The sequence below is a fragment of the Aricia agestis genome, chromosome 18 (assembly GCF_905147365.1).
Source record: "Aricia agestis chromosome 18, ilAriAges1.1, whole genome shotgun sequence".
In the NCBI taxonomy this organism is placed as follows: Eukaryota; Metazoa; Arthropoda; class Insecta; order Lepidoptera; family Lycaenidae; genus Aricia; species Aricia agestis.
The window spans coordinates 2,636,384-2,653,572 of NC_056423.1; the positions used below are offsets into that span (position 1 = coordinate 2,636,384).

General features: G+C 37.4%; 1 protein-coding gene across 2 annotated transcripts in view; it reads right to left on the reverse strand.

The window, feature by feature from the left end:
* LOC121735772 (myosuppressin-like) overlaps nt 1-11,182 on the reverse strand; it is a 43,620-nt gene extending 32,438 nt beyond the window's left edge. For both annotated transcript variants that reach the window (XM_042126697.1, XM_042126696.1), the window contains exon 1: nt 11,134-11,182. In XM_042126697.1, coding sequence (XP_041982631.1) covers nt 11,134-11,144 — 11 coding nt within the window. In that variant the 5' untranslated portion in view covers nt 11,145-11,182. The remainder of the gene's footprint in view (nt 1-11,133) is intronic.
* Between the last annotated feature and the right edge of the window lie 6,007 nt (nt 11,183-17,189).

A 17,189-nucleotide genomic window follows, 5' to 3' on the forward strand; every position in this document is an offset into this window, starting at 1 on the left:
TACTCGGCGTCCGGCAGCAATATGTCACTGGACTCCGTGGGGTTGCCCGCACCATCCGGACGTACGACTCCCTTAAAAAGGAGACTCCTGGACGAGACTGACGAGGTGCCGTCGACTAGCAAGGCGACGGCGCTGAAACCCAAGAGAGGACGTGGCCGCCCTCCAACGACCGGAGAGTACGTCGGCCTGGCTAAGGCGCAGGCCGACTACAACCATGAAAAGGAGGAGGCCCTCCGGCTTCAGGCCGAAGACGAAATTGCCGAACAAGCGAGCAATGCGAAGCTTGCACGTACGTGGCTCAGCTCCGTCTTCAAGTCCGACCTCGCCGCTACTTCTCCTTCGGTAAAAGAGGCCAAGAAGGAATGGACGGGCGCTGACATCACCAGGACGGTGGCGGCGTCATTGAAGACCATCTTAATGATTACCAAGAAGTCCACGAACCTTAAGGGAACATACCAGAAGTACCTTAAGGAATCGGTGGCGACCATATGGATGGTCTTCAACAAACTGGCGGACCTCAGCACATCTGAGGAAGTGAAGGTGTTGGAGGCTCGAAACACACGCCTCGAAGAGCAAGTGGCGGTGCTACGCCACGAGCTGGACGAGGTGCGCAAAAAGGCCTCACAACCTACCGGAGGAGACATGCGCGAGCTATTAGCCGAGGTCTCCCGCGCGAACGCGCAGACCTTCGGCAATATGCTGAACGCCAGGCTGGCCGGGCTGGAGAACCGACTCCTGCCGGAGCCCAGACGAAGGCCCTCGCTGGCGTCGGACAGGACTTGGGGTGAAACCCAGAACGCCGTCGCGAGCGCTGTGGCGCCGATCGAAGAAGAGTTGCCGGGACCCCCTCTGCCAAAGGCGAAAGGGAAACCGGCCAATGCGAAGAAGACTCGACCGCCTGTCGCTGTTGCGGCCCCGCAAGAGGCCCCTGCCACATCTACGGCGCCTAAGGGCAAAAAGGCCCGTAAAAAGAAGAAGCGGCCGTCAATGGCCGCTCAGGAGGCGGCACAGGGGGGAGCGACCATCGGCTCCCCTGGTACAGAGACCCCTTGGACCAAGGTGGGTCCAAAGGGTAAGAGGAAGAAGGGGGCGGCTACACCATCTACAGCCTTTGCCGCGAGGCTCAAGACCGTCCTGCCTCAAGAGGTGAAAGTCGGGCGGCCAGCTGCATGCGCTGAAGTGCGTATCGCCGGCCTTGACGACTCAGTGACGGCCGCCGAAGTAACGGAAGCGGTCGCACTCGAAGGAGAGTGCCTGGCCGGCGATGTTCGGGTAGGGCCAATAAGAGAGGGGCCACGGGGGGACGGGTCGTGTTGGATTCGCCTCCCAGTCGCGGCCGCCAAGAAGCTCTCGAGCTCTGGGCGGTTGCGGGTTGGCTGGGTGTCGGCGAGAGTGACGCTGTTGGCCGACGCGCTGCTTCCGCTGCCAGGACACCGGCCACGTGGCTGCCAAGTGCCAGTGCCCGGTGGACCGTAGTGGGACTTGTTTCCGCTGCGGGAAACCGGGGCACAAGGCGGCGGAGTGCGGGGCTGCAGAGCCAAACTGCGCCCTGTGCGAGGCCGCTGGCAGGGCGGAAAGGGGGCACGTGCTGGGCGGCAGAGGATGTCCATCTGCCGCGAAAAAGCCGGCTCCCCGAGAAGAGAAGGCCCTGTGCAGGATGGCTCGGCAAAAGCCGAAGCCCTAGGGCGCGCGGGCTCAGCCCGTCTCTGCCGCTATGGAGACGGAGGCCTAGACCCGCGGGCGGCGATCGGGGGATCCCCGCCCGCATAAAAGGTCCCGAGAAGACAGCCTCTCTATAGGCCCGGGGGCTCTCGGTGAGGTACGCGGCTGAAGCCGCTGGAAGAAGGTGCCGGTTGCGGCAGCGCGCTGGCAGGGGCGGAGTTGTAGTCGCTCCGTGGTTCCCGTCCCTCCAGCACTAGGCGCATGACGGAGGGCTGGGGGGGTTTTAGTGGGTAGACCTCTTGTAGGGAGTCCCACATACCCCCGTCCCTTCCCCCGAGGGGGCGGGGGATACGCAAAGTATCTGAGCTACGAGTAAAATAGAGACTGGGACACATTGTTTTTACTTTGTTTGCGTTTTTTTGCATTTGCATGGGGTCACCAATGTGCGTATGCAAAAAATAATAAAAACATTCCTAATTTTATATTCTGAAATTCACAAATTAAAGCAAATCCTTTATTATCCGCGTACAGATTGAGATCAACAGTCACTCTATGCGATTTTATTGAAGTTTTAATTTTGCTAAGGGCCTCCAAAACAATTTTATATGGGCCTCTGCCAAGGCACGCTACGCTTACTCATATTTTATAATTTTATGATGAAATGATCTTTTCTATTTGACTCTGATGATGAAATGATCTTTTCACTTATGACATTCCGAAATATACGAGTAATATTAATTAATGATACACCTAAACACTCTACATACGGAATAACATTTCCAATTATCAGCTTGTCAGCCGCTAGCTACAAGCTACACAGGAATTATATTGCGTAGTGCACAAACAATCACCATCAGTATATGCCAACATATAACATACAAGCTTTGGACTGTTAACTGTGGGCGTGTTCCGAATTATAAGTCAGTATACTGGCCAGTGCTCCATACGTCAAGAACCGACACCATGCTGATAATTATTAAAGACATGAGTGAATGAAGCGAGTAACAATAATTTCAAAACTATAATAATAATAATAATAATATCTATGGACGCTTTACACCACGTCAGTGTGGTCGCTTTCTAAGTACCTGACGGACTTGTGTTACGGGTACCAGACAATAGAAATATATTTAATACTTTTATACTATACATAATATATGTAAGATTTTTATTATAATATAATAAAAATCTAAAATATATGATGATACACATAATATTTAATACACATCCATGACCCTGCACGAACTTTTTCAAACTTTTTTGTTCCGTCGGCGGGAATCGAACCCGCGACCCCCGGCTACCAACAGCCCACCAAATGAGCCACAGAGGTCGTTTTTTTGTATAAATGGAATCTTTAGGACCGGAAAATGGTTTGAAATCAAAAAAATGTAGATTCCATATATAGCTATATAACATATTAGACGATGATGTACGTAAGTTACTAGGTTTGTTCAAATTATAAGGGAAAAAATAAGTAATATTATATTCCCGTAGGTATACAGTAAACAAGCATGGAATCCACACTTGTTTCATTTATATTTTTGTGTCGGCATTTCATTATTTATTATTCGTAGTTTACAGATATATTATATTATGTACCTTTATCGTTACTATAATTTGGTACTATTAATATATATTCTGTGCTATAATAATATCATAAATGTTAAAGTGTGACTCTGTTACTTTTTCTGTTGATTTTAATAATAACTATTAAAATTTGACATGATACTTTGAGACGCCGAAAATAACAAATCCCACCAAAAACATTTCATGAAAAATGTTGCCAAGACGACCACCACAAGTGAGGTTTGCACTGTGAAAATGATGACAGATCTCATGTAGAGCCAAGCTTCTGAATCTACACGGCCTAACTCTACCGACCCTAATTTCAACAAGTTCTACATAATATTATCAGTAAAGATAGCTCTTTACGCGGCAAAATTTTAAAAACGTTTTCCGCGCAACAAACAACAACAGAGTTGCGGGCGTCATCTAGTCCATACTAATAAATGCGAAAGTGTGTCTGTCTGTCTGTTATCTCTTCACGCTCAAAGTGCTGAACCGATTTTACTGAAATTCGGCATGGAGATACTTTGCACCCGGGAAAGGACATAAGATAGTCTTCATGCCGGGAAAATGCAAGTTTTCCGCGCAACAAACGAATTTCCCCGTTGCGGGCGTTATCTAGTATATTATATTTCTGTACAATCCAACTCTTATCATAAAGCCTCCTTGTAACCCGCGACGCCGAATGTATGAGCAGGTCTCGGTGTTACGTTTCAAAGAATCCCGCAATACGCGGCCGAATTTTGCCGGGAATTTGCCCAAAAATTCCAAGTTGACTCTCACTAGTTTTGTCATTCGGAGAATGTGCGTTTGGGGGTTCTGTAGCTAGATTATTAATCCATACTGAATGCAGAATTGTTTGTATGTCTATCAAGGGCGTACCCAGGATTTCAGCTGGGGGGGCAGGGGCAGCATACCTGTTTCGAGAAGATATGGTCAGTCTGGTAGATTAAAAAACAAAAAAACATAAAAATTTAATTTCATTAATCTGACTGAAAAGATATTTTGTTGCCAACACTTCATTTTGCGCAGAATAGGTAAGCAGCTTCACCCCCCCCTGCCCCCCCCCCCCCCCCCCTGGGTACGCCAATGATGTCTATAGTCTTTAAGTTTAAACGGCTAGAGCGGTTTTGAAATAAGGTTTACAGATCCTTTGGGTTCCGGAAAAGGACATACTTAGATATTTTTATCCCACAAAAATGTACACATGAAATTTTTGTGCAATGATGTTAAGGGCAATATCCATTATCCACGTAGTATTTAATAATTCAAACATAGGTATGGACGGTCTGTTTATTACTGTGTTTAGTGTTATAAGTGGGAAGGTATTTTTTTAATGACCTTAAACTGAAAGGATCATGAAGTGTGATTGGTTCATCATGCCAAATCCGAACGTAATAAAAAACGTAAAAAGAAAACAACAGAAGTCAGAACCCTAATGTAAGACACCTCAAAATCCAAACCGCCGATGTTATGGTTGCAGTAAAAAGTTCAATTCTATATTTATCCACTGTTTCCCCAAAAGTAGGTTAATCTCAAACAAATATGGCGGCCAGCTTCTTAAATAAGTATAAAATAACGTAAAAGATATGCAAAAAACCGGCGAAGGCTGCCGTACTATAGTCCAGGTAAATTAAATTGTGAAAAATGTTCAAAGAAACCTTTTTTGATGACAGATTAGGGAGCCATTAAATCGAGATATGAGAAAAGTTTGCGAGCAAGCCTAGGGGGTGGGTAATAGTGTTTTAGGACCCCGCCTAAGCCCTATTGTCTGAAAATATAGCTAGCAGCGACTAGCTAAAACTTTACTAGCCTTAAAGTATATAGAATGTAACAAAACAAAGTAATACTTTAGGGTGTGTAGAGACTTCACTGAGAAAGTAGCAGCGTTCGAAGAGTACTCTTTTTGTTATTTGGATGGGTTTTGTTAAGCCTGGTATACCATAATCCAATAATTTGTTAGCGACGTAGTATGCCACATATTGTGTTAGTATATATAATATAATTATTTTAATTTTAAGTATCTAATATAGGTATATAGTTACTTAATATAACATGGGCAATATTTTAAGATATTAGTAAAAGGTTACAAGTAATGTATTGTATGTTTTAAAAATATAATGAGACGTGTAGCTGTCCCGTATTTCGCCCGTATTATTTAATTGAAGTGACCAAATAAGTATGTCACCATGGCAACGTCCATCGCTATCCCGTCGCACAAACAATGGTCGCCGTCAGTCTCGAGTTGTAATAATTTACTATTATTTATTCAACAAATGCACTTATCAATATAAAAAGTACCCAGTAGCCGATTCTCAGACCCACTGAATATGCATATAAAATTTGGTTAAAATCAGTAAAGCCGTTTCGGAGGAGTACGCGGCCTAACATATGTGACACGAGAATTTTATATATAAGATATACCTAAGATATTACAAAAAAATTTGAATCATTGAAAATTCAAGTAATTAATTAATCAAACAGTAAGTCCTAAATTTACTACCTTTACCTATTTGCCGAGTAAGGTTTTAAAGTTGTACACCAGTGTTAGATTGCACATGCAAGGATCTATCGGTTGATGTAATAGGAGTGGTATGTAATATACTGCAGCACTCAGAGACGATGATTAATTACTTAACTGTAATTAAATGAAGATTTTGACATAAGCCCATTAATTTATTTCATATTACCTCACAAGAAAGCGCTAAAGTCTAGTATTATTTGTTACAGTTATTCTTGTGATATCATTGAAATTTTGTTTAAACTTAGGTAAGTAAGTTAAAAGTTTAATTGAAAACCATTTAATGAAAAATTTGGGTCTACGATGACTTGATTTTGGAAAAATCCACACACTTATGTAGAAAAGGTCGGTTAGGAGCCTTAAAAACGCTTTTTATAGGGAGAGGCTGTTGGTGATGCACGGTACGGCTTAAGTAACGTTTTAATGGCACTAAACCTGTTGTCTTACAGCTAGCGGCCACATCATATCATAATATACTATACTAGATATTCCACGCAATTCGCCCGCGTAATTTAGAAATTACACGGAAACTCTACATTTTTCTTCAAAAATAACCTATATACTTTCACGTGGTCTATCCTTCATTTCTAAAGCAGTTCTTAATATAATAAGCAATTTCAAATAATTTCCTCCGTTTTTTCTACATTTTCTTCTATTTCTTCGATCCTATTAGTCTTAGCGTGATAAAATATAGCATATAGCCTTCCTCGATAAATGCAGGGCTATCTAAAATTGAAATAATTTTTCAAATCGCACCAGTACTTCCTGAGATTAGCGCGTTCAAACAAACTCTTCCGCTTTATAATATTAAAGTATAGATAAAATAGATATACAGGTGTAACATAGAGAAGTGAGGATAGTTTATGGTGTGTATGCGGCCATTGTATAGAGTTTACTTTACAGTAACTCATTAACTTTAAACTAAATACTTTTACTTCTTTTAAAAGTAACTCTTTCAGCGCTACTTTGACAAGTCGCACTGAAAGAGTTAGACCGTACTTTTTTAATTGTTGTATCTGCAAAGTGTAAGTTCATGATGTTGGGGCATTTCTCATGGAAACGTGGAAACATAGACATACGTGGGAGAGCCATGCTTCGGCACGAATGGGCCGACTCGACCGGATAAATACCACGTTCTCACAGAAAACCGGCGTGAAACAGCGCTTGCGCTGTGTTTCGCCGAGTGAGTGAGTTTACCGGAGGCCCAATCCCCTAACCCCTACCCTATTCCCTTCCCTACCCTCAACTATTCCCTTCCCTTCCCTTCCCTACCCTCCCCTATTACCCTATTCCCTCTTAAAAGGTCGGCAACGCACTTGCAGCTCTTCTGATGCTGCGAGTGTCCATGGGCGATGGAAGTTGCTTTCCATCAGGTGACCCGTTTGCTCGTTTGCCCCCTTATTTCATAAAAAAAAAGAACATAGTACTGGTTAATATTTTTTTTTTAGTAATATGTGAAAACTTGGTGGAGTATACTATCGTTTATTTTAAGTTTAGTATGTAATTTCTTTTGTAATTTCTTTGTATTACTTGTGTACGGTCAACAGATTGTCGACAGTACATCACGTTTCGCACTGTCAGCGTATACAAATATGGCGGTTGTTTTCCAATAAAATAAAAAAAAATAAAAAATGAGATTTAGAAAAAATTAGAATTATTTACTTCATTACTATTAACAAAAAGGTTTTACGAAGCGTCGTGTTACTTAAATTCAGAGTTTTCAGCATTTTTTTAAATTTTCGAATTATTCGAACATTTTTGTAAAATATTCCAATTATTCGAATAGTAAATTTGTCGAATAATAACATTCCCTATATATGTCTCTCGCGAAACCACTACAAGGGCTTTTGTTTATTATTTAGCCTTGTTATAGCCTTATAATATAGATTTAATAGTAAAAGTAGGGTTTTATAACAATTCAAATCTGTCAACGGTAAAATATTTTAGAATACAATCCGCGAGCTATCCCTATACCAGTGTTACTCAACCTTTTTTATATGGGCCCCAAACACGACTTTGGTCTTGGTGTCGCGGTACTCGGTACTCGGTAGTGGGCTCCAACTGAAACTCTTTGGGGTTAAAAAATAACGTTTTTCAAAATTAGCGACTCATGCCCGGTTTCTGAACTATTTGACAGTCCGAGTTTATCTTTTCACTAGCGTAGTTGATTGGTTAATTTTTTGACGCCAGCCAATCAAAAGCTTTGTTTTGGAGTTTAAGAAAAACTCCGGTTATAAAACTAAGAAACTGGGAATCAGAAGGAGATAAATTGTTCACGACTTTCACATCGTCTTTACTCTATTTTAGCGGTGGGCGTGAATTCCAAAACGGTTTAACTATACGCGGGTCATTGAAAAAGCCCCCGCGGGCCGCAGGTTGATTATAGCTGCCCCAGACCCTAAATCTACGGCGGAATGTCACTAAAACTCACAGTTAATTAAGAGACCGCTCTATAATTTTACGTTTGACTTTTAATTTACAAAGAACTTTTCAAATAATAGTGCCAATTAAATTAAAGTCACATCATTATTAAGTTACATTCAAGACGGTATTTTCAATTAAGTAGAAAAACGAGCTTATAGCGCTCGCTTGATAGAAGGCGACTTACAAACACTTTTCTTCCTTTTTACCAGACTGTGCCAACTAAAGCAAAAGATTTTAATATGTAAGTAAGTATATATGTATGTTGGTTTGTAAAACTGTTGTGCCTAAACTAACTCGGTGTATGGGAAAAATATTATACAGGGTGTAACAAAACTAAGTGATAACACTTTAGGGTGTGTACATGTTCTTTGCAGAGAGTTCACTATGAAAGTAGCAGCGTTGAATGCCCAATTTTTTTTCACTTTTGTACCTATGGGAAGCGCCCCAGCGTCACGAGTTTCCCCATACAAAAGTGAAAAAAAATTTTGGTCTTTAAGCGCTGCTACTTTCACAGTGAACTCTCTACAAGGAACACATACACATGCTAAAGTATTATCACTTAGTTTTGTTACAACCTGTAGTTAAAAGTCGTTACATTGGTTTTACAATTTTCGCACCTAATAAAATTATAATCTTTAAAGTTTTTCATAACCCATTAGTCGCTTACAAAGTTACTTTTTATTCGACTCCAAAAAAGAAGGAGCTTCTATGTTGGACTGTTAATATTTTTTATGTGCTATCTATGCTATTTTTTATTACAACTAAACGTGATTTGAAAGTATCAAAATCTCTGTTTTCGACATCAAAAGCGTTTTATATACGATTCATTTAACGCTAAATGAATTTATTAAGAGAATAAGCTATGTTTGAAGTGAATAATAAAAATTAAAACAAACGCATTAGTGATGAAAAACTTTGTGTAAACTTTGTTCTTTCGTAAGTTATTTAGTTCTAAAATTAATACTGTGAAGTTATGTATTTTTTACACCCTTGTTAACCACAATTGTACTTTTGTTGTGGAAGAATAGTGTCACAATGGTCGCAGTTTGGAATGTGGTTTTCGATTTACCGCAATAAATTAAAATTGATTTTATCTGTCGTTCTTATAATATTAACGTAGTCGTATTATACTGTTTTATTATAAACGTGTTATTTTTATTCGGACTCGGAATTAATAGATGACACTTACGACAAAAATACCATAAAAATAAGAATTAGTCTAATTTTTTATCAACACTATAAATTTCATAAGCTTCTCAAGCTATCTGTTGACGTGAAAAAATATATTAGGGACGCCTTCGGGAACAAAATTTTAAAATGGGATCAGTTTTCGTAAATAATGTGACCGCGTCAACACGCGCTCGGCAGTTTCTTAGCAAATAGGTTAAGGAAGGCGAAATTTTGCACGTAAGTTTTGAATACATCTATTTGATTTTTTGTAATTTCTATTGATTTCATTGGATTAACGGTCATGTTGTATACACTAATTAATGTTTATTTGTGATTTTTTATCCATTTTTCCTAACAATATAAAGGGTGTCTACTATTAGTTCTTGAAAATGTAAAAAACCTAATAGATGACATGGAACTCATATCATCATTTTGCAATACATACTAAAGTTATTTTGTAGTTTATTCTACTGCAAATATCATCAATATTCTCTGAAAATATAATTCTATTAACAAGCTAACAAATTAGATAGTACCTAAAAATTGACATATTAGACCTTGTCTGATCTAAAAATCGATTGCTTTAGTTTTTTAATAGTAAAAAGAAGAAAAAGGAGAGCTGAGAAAAGAAAGAAGAAAAAAGAAGAGGCAAGAGAAGCATGGAGACTAAAGACTGAAAATAAATTTGCTAGGAAAAAATACTTTTATAAAAATTAAAAATAAAAGGAAAGATAGTTTTAGCATGGAAGAAGACAACGTGGATAATATTTCATATGAATGTAGTTACTGTGATGAAGTAAATGAAATCTTTTGAAAAAACGGCAAATAAAGACCTAATAATAGGAAAAATGTTAAATGTAATGTAATGTTCTATGTCAACTATTAGTTCATATTGGTGTCTACTATTAGTGATGTTCGTTTACTGTGATGTCATCTATTAGTTGTTATGACTAAGTTTACAAAAAGACCAATAATATATTTTTTAATTGATTTGTCAGTGAATAATCATAATAGTTTTATTTTGTAAGAGTTACTGAAGACATGGAAGAAGTTATCAATCCTTTATTTTAATAAATATATATTTACAACATTCAAATGTTCCATGTTTCCTTAAAGCGTCTGCCATTAGTGCTTTTACCTTAAATACATTTTATTACAGACTACATAAATTTATTCTTATTATTATAGTAAGTATAGCTATTTATGTAGTCTGTAATAAAATGTATTTAGCAGTATATTTTGTTGGTATACCAATATATATACCTCCTATTACTTATATAAGTAAGGAGGTATATTAAATATTAATATAACACTTTCTATTTTAAACCATTAGAGAAAAACACAATAAAATGAAAGCTGGCTTTTGTTGTCTATAACTGAATGTAAATCATCCTAAATTGTTATTTATTTATGTTTTAAGTGATATCTTAATTTCTTCCTTTTTACAAAGATAGAATTTATGATTTCAAATGCAAAGTTTAGAAAAGGTTTGGAAAAGGTCGAGTTTTAAATACGAGGAATGAAAAAAGTTTTGTACCTGCCTAGTGTCAATAAAATAATTTATATTTTATGTAATAAATTCAGTTTTAAGTTCAATTTAAAACTTCATGTTTCACCTTATTAAAACGGTTATATAAGTGCATCTTTTAAATATTTTATTTTCGCCATAAAATAACTTTAAAAAGTCGAATTTCATTACTTTTTTGAATTTAGAAAAAACTTTTCAAATACGAAAAAATCGAATTTTGTTTTTTTTTTCATTTCAATTTTTTAATACACAAAACACTTACCCAAAAGCCATGTCGTCTGTCCGGTTTGTCCGTTGTCGATGTGTGTACGTCGAAGAGTACGGCGCTGAGTGCGGTGGGCGCCGCCCGCCCGCCCTTATATCCGCTCCCGCCCTACGCGTGCACTATTAATATTTATTGTTATTTACATTATAATATGATTTTTTACACATGGTGAATCTTTGTAATCACATGTGTAGAGGAGTGAAAATTAAGTGAGAGAATTGTATTTTTAGCCGACTTCAAAAAAAGGAGGTTATCAATTCGACCCGTATGTTATATTTCCAGAACTGCCCAGTTTTCGTATATGTTAGTCTATATCAGCATCTGAACAAAGTAACAAATTACAAAAGTGTATGTACGTATTTATGTATGTACGCATTTTTTTTTTGTTTGTGTTCGCATATCTTCAGAACTACCGACTTGAGTCATTCTTTTTTTGTTGTACTTACGGGGTATTATTCAACTTATGGAATTCTTTAAGTTTCATCAAAATCGGTTGAGCAGTTTTAGAGATAGGGAATTTTAATTCTCGATTTCGTACAATTTTGAAGTCGGTTTTATCTTTTTAAAATACTATTATTAGGTGTACAGGTAAATGATAAAATGTTGCTAAAATAACGCTTTATGATATTATCTTTTATATTAATTCCCGTGTATGATCGTTCTTTTGATCAAGTTGTTTATCTTTTCACAACAGTGTCGCTGATTCATTAATGTATGACGTGAGCCAATCAAAAGCGGTTATAGTGAATAGATCAACTTTTGTTAAAAAAATTGGGCATGAACCACCGAAAAAATCTAAATGTTTAAAAAACTATTTAGCCATTATTTAATATAACCAACGAAGGCGTCAAACCTACATTTTTATTTTATTATACAAAATAAAGGAAATTAATACATAGTTTACAAAATAATTAGTACGACTGTTTTTTTTTTCAGGAAAATAGACGATTAGCCCGATTAGGTTTCAAAGGCAAAAGAAAAGTCTTTAAGAAGCTAAAACTTAAAAGAAAAGGTTAATAAATTAGATTTTCCTAATCTAGACGGTTTTAAAACCATGTCCATATCCATATTTCCATCTGTCTGTCTGTTACCTCTTCACGCTCAAACCGTTGAACCAATTTTGCTGAAATTTGGCATGGAGATACTTTGAGACCCGGAAAAGGACATAGGATACTTTTCATCACGTAAAAATGTACGGTTCCCGCGCAATAAACGAATTTTGGCGCAACAGAGTTGCGGGCGTCATCTAGTATAATATAATAATATATAATTAATGAGTATTTCATTCCACAATCATGGGAAAAGGAAAAATCTTTATTTTCAATTGAGATATAAAACACTTTTAAGTGGGCGCGATATTTTTCTTCGTCGAATACAATTTATATTATTTTTTGACGAATGTAACTTCGTCAACTAAGGCGGCAAATAATTAACGAATTTTTAATGTTCTAACATTAAAAAACTAAGTAATTATTTAGGGGGTATCCAGGGGGGGGGGGGGTGAATTAAAAATGTAATAAGTAGAGTCTTAGTGCGGTCACATAAAAATTATATTTGACTACTTAATATTATTATTATTTTTACTAGAAACCCAAGATGGGTAACCCAAATCCTTGAAGAACATCAAACGTATGGACGCCCCAACTCCCCTTCTTCACTAAAGGAAAGTTTGTCAGTAATATGAACCTTCGGATCAGTTGACAAAAATTACACGGTTTATTTTACAATATTAAATACAGCCTACAGGGACAGCTACTGTAGGCAACTTTAATTGACCCCGCAAGGGAGAAAAGAAAATTTTAAAAACAATAATAATAATACTTAATACAGAGTTTAACAAAAATGATATTACTTTAGGGTGTGTATGTTGTATGGTGGTCCCCGCCGAAAGAGTAACTTTTTTTAACTTTTGTATGGGAAAATTGATGAAATTGCCCATAGAAATCACAAAAAAATGCTCTTTTTTTTTTAATGAAAGAAGGGGGGCAAACGAGCAAACGGGTCACCTGATGGAAAGCAACTTCCGTCGCCCATGGACACTCGCAGCATCAGAAGAGCTGCAGGTGCGTTGCCGGACTTTTAAGAGGGAATAGGGTAATAGGGAAGGGTAGGGATGGGTAGGGAAGGGAATAGGGAAGGATAGGGTAGGGAATTGGGCCTCCGGTAAACTCACTCACTCGGCGAAACACAGCGCAGGCGCTGTTTCACGCCAGTTTTTTGTGAGAACGTGGTATTTCTCCGGTCGAGCCGGCCTATTCGTGCCGAAGCATGGCTCTCCCACGTATAAAATCTTTCAGCTTTGCTACTCTAACTACCTTACATACGGTACACATACACCGGATACACGGTGTCGGTACACCCTAAAGTATCATCACTTACTTTTATTACACTTTTAAAACTTACGAATAAATTTGTATGAATTTAGATTTTAGGACATCTTGGGTCCGACGCCAAATTGTACTGGTTTGCCACTGGTGAGACAAGTATGACGTATAATAATGACATCCCAATAAAGTCATTAAATATACCTACCTAAGTCAATGCACTGCCTTATTCCTTAATGAATCAACATATGACGTCGATTCTAGATGTCACGAGCACTGGCCAGTATACTGGGTTGTATTTTGGAACACACCCATAAACAATGTAGCGACACGTAACCTCACATAACGTAAGAAAAAAAACGTTAGCTAAATCGTTGATATACAGGGTGTAACAAAAATTAGTGATAATACTTTAGGGTGTGTACGTGTTCCTTGTAGAGAGTTCACTGTGAAAGTAGCAGCGCTGAAAGACCAAAATTTTTTTTCACTTTTGTATGGGAAAATTCGTGACGCTCGGGTCCTTGCCCATACAAAAGTGAAAAAATTTTTTCGTCTTTCAGAGCTGCTACTTTCACAGTGAACTCTCTACAAGGAACATTAAGGTACACACACTAAAGTATTACCACTTATTTTTGTTACACACTGTAGAGTTATTATGAGTTATGACTACTTTAGTTAACGAATGGCGGACTTTAGCGGATTTTGTGGGCAGGCGCATGACGTGTTAACTGTAGTTCAAAGGGAATGTACTTACCGAATATTTATTTAATTACCAGATGGCCCGGTGAACTACGTATCACCTTGTCTCCTGATATAAACCTACCCTCGACTGCCACGTATATTTCAAGACTAAAATTAGCCAAATCGGTTCAGCCGTTCTCGAGTTCTCGTTAGCGAGACTAACAAAATTTAATTTTTATTTATATAAATAGATAAGAATCTAGACTCTAGAGGAACTTAGGTTGGTTTTCATAAAATTCGGATAAGAAATAAGACTCGCACTCGGTTTTTAATCTAGTTTGATGCATGCTGGCATGCATATAAAATGATCTATCCATTCTGCCAACCTTTTATCCATAGTGATGTTATAAATACGAATTTCTCGTCTCTAAGCTTCAAACTCAAACCACCAAACGGATTCTTATGAAATTTGGAATAAAGATTATATTGCGGCATGGTTGAGAAACGAAGTTGTAAAATCCTCATTTATTTCTGTTACATAGCTTTAAGCCATAACTTTGTTATATTATTTTAAAATTCTAATTTTCCATCTTTTTAGTAAAATATGGCCCCGTGCGAGTTTCTTACGCCGGTTATTCTCGCCGGGTTAGCTCCCGGACCGGTGGTAGGCATCTTAGTTTCTTCGTTCTTTCTACGACGTTCAAAAAGAGCATTTATGATACCTACTTTGAATAAATATTTTATAAAATATTTTATTTTATTTTAAACGCATAAATGTGTCTCTCTGTCTATGCTATGAGCCGTAATAGTTTTTATTCCATAACTAAAGTTGTCAGTTTCTCACGCGATGACTAATTTCTAAACAAAAAAAGCAGCTGTGTCCTGCAAGACTAGACTTTCTATAAATACATTATTTAACCTAATCGTTAGGTTATAAAAGATAGATAGAACGATAAAAGATCGAATGTTTGGACGTTACGTGCAAGTCCCGCTCTCCATGCGCTACGCGTCCTACTCGTTTATTTTCATTCAACCGTTTCACTTCTCTAATGTTATTTGTTTTACAATACCTGTCGTGTAGCTTTTCGAGTGAGTTTATTAGGTTAAAATGAAGTTAAGGGTCAGTTTTCGATACGAAACGATGTGACAAAAGGGCAAAATCAAATTGAAAAATATATTATACTAGCTGTCCCGGCAAACGTTTCTTTGGCATATTTAAATTATTTTGCCCGTATTATTTTATTGGAGTGACTAAATAAGTATGTCACCATGGCAACGTCCATTGCTATCCCGTCGCACAAACAATGGTCGCCGTCAGTCTCGAGTTGTAATAATTTACTATTATTTATTCAACAAATTCACTTATCAATATAAAAAGTACCCAGTAGCCGATTCTCAGACCCACTGGATATGCATATAAATTTTGGTTAAAATCAGTAAAGCCGTTTCGGAGGAGTACGCGGCCTAACATTGTGACACGAGAATTTTATATTTAATTTAACATTATATTGTGTGAAGCCAAAAATGGACCCCAGCTCAGCATTAGCAGCGAGTCTGCTGCACTGATATTCTGATGAGTGATGATAATAATATATTCAAGTAGCTGGTAAAAATGTATGGTTCCTGCCCGACAAATGAATTTTGACGCAACGGGGTTCCGGGCCTCATCTATGTAGATAGATGAGGCCCGGAACCCCGTTGCGTCAAAATTCATACACTTTTACCAGATAAAAAGTATTGTATGCCCTTTCCCGGGACTCAAAGTATCTCCATGCCAAATTTGACCAAAATTAGTTCAGTGGTTTGGGCGTGATAAGGTAACACATTGAGCATTCGCATTGAGGTACCATCGAGGAAGTTGATTCCTATGCAATTGACAGACCAACGTTATTTGGTCGAATATGTCAATTCAATGTTAATTGTGATCTGTCAGCTGGGTTTGACGTAACACAACCAAACTACTTAGGTCCCCGATTTGCATAGGAGTCAACTTCTCTGATAGTACATGGAAGACGACGTTATCTAAAAACTATTTGATATATTGATGCACACTTCTTTTAGAATATAATTATTTATTGTCTAATCTAATATAATATTATTATGTTTGAACTAAAGAATGATCTTTTTACTTGATGCTTCAATTTTCAAAATCAATTATTATTATGTTCCTTACGGCTACAGAAACATTGATAAAAATATAATCAGTCTCTACTTTAATACTTATTGAAAAACTAATAATAATATAGTTAATACAATAAAAATAATAAGGTTCTTAAGTTATTATTATTATTTTAATGAACAACTTATTCATATGGTCAAAGTGTTAAAATGCCAATTCTCCAATTATAAAAAGTTAAACACATTAAAACCCCCAACTAATAAACGAACAAGGGTTTTTAAATTAATAATATAACTTTTTTAATGTCAGCATGTTGCAGCGTTTGGGATAATTTCATTTTCAGAAGCACGTTCAATAACACACATCCCCTGAAGCGAATATAAATACGATAAAAACGAAGCAAAATTTTTCATTCCTCGGTTTTACCTTAATAAGCTCCGAACATTAAGAAATATAGCCATTTAAGAACATCAAACACACAATATCCTTTTTGGGGTTCCGTACCCAGATATTGAATTCAATCTAGATTATCCAGATTACTTGCCTTCTAAGTACTACATCTACTACCACTACCAATATAAATTAACATCCGTTTACCTTTCACGAGGTTTTATTACACAAACCATGGTACTTGAAATTTTTTTGCAAATTTTTGTAAAAAATAGTATTTAGAGAACAGAACGTATTTTTTTTAATTAATATTTAAAGATGTCACTTATCGTAACTAAAAACGATAAGTGACGTCTTTAAATATTAACCCCCTAAATACGGAACCATTTTGTATAGTCTTGACGGACTTGGCCTGTTTTTTCTTACGCATGTCATAAATTCAAAATCAATTCTGTCTATTACACATACAACTTTTGATATTATACGGTATATAATATAATTTAATGCTATTAATTTATAGCTTATCCTATGATGTAAAG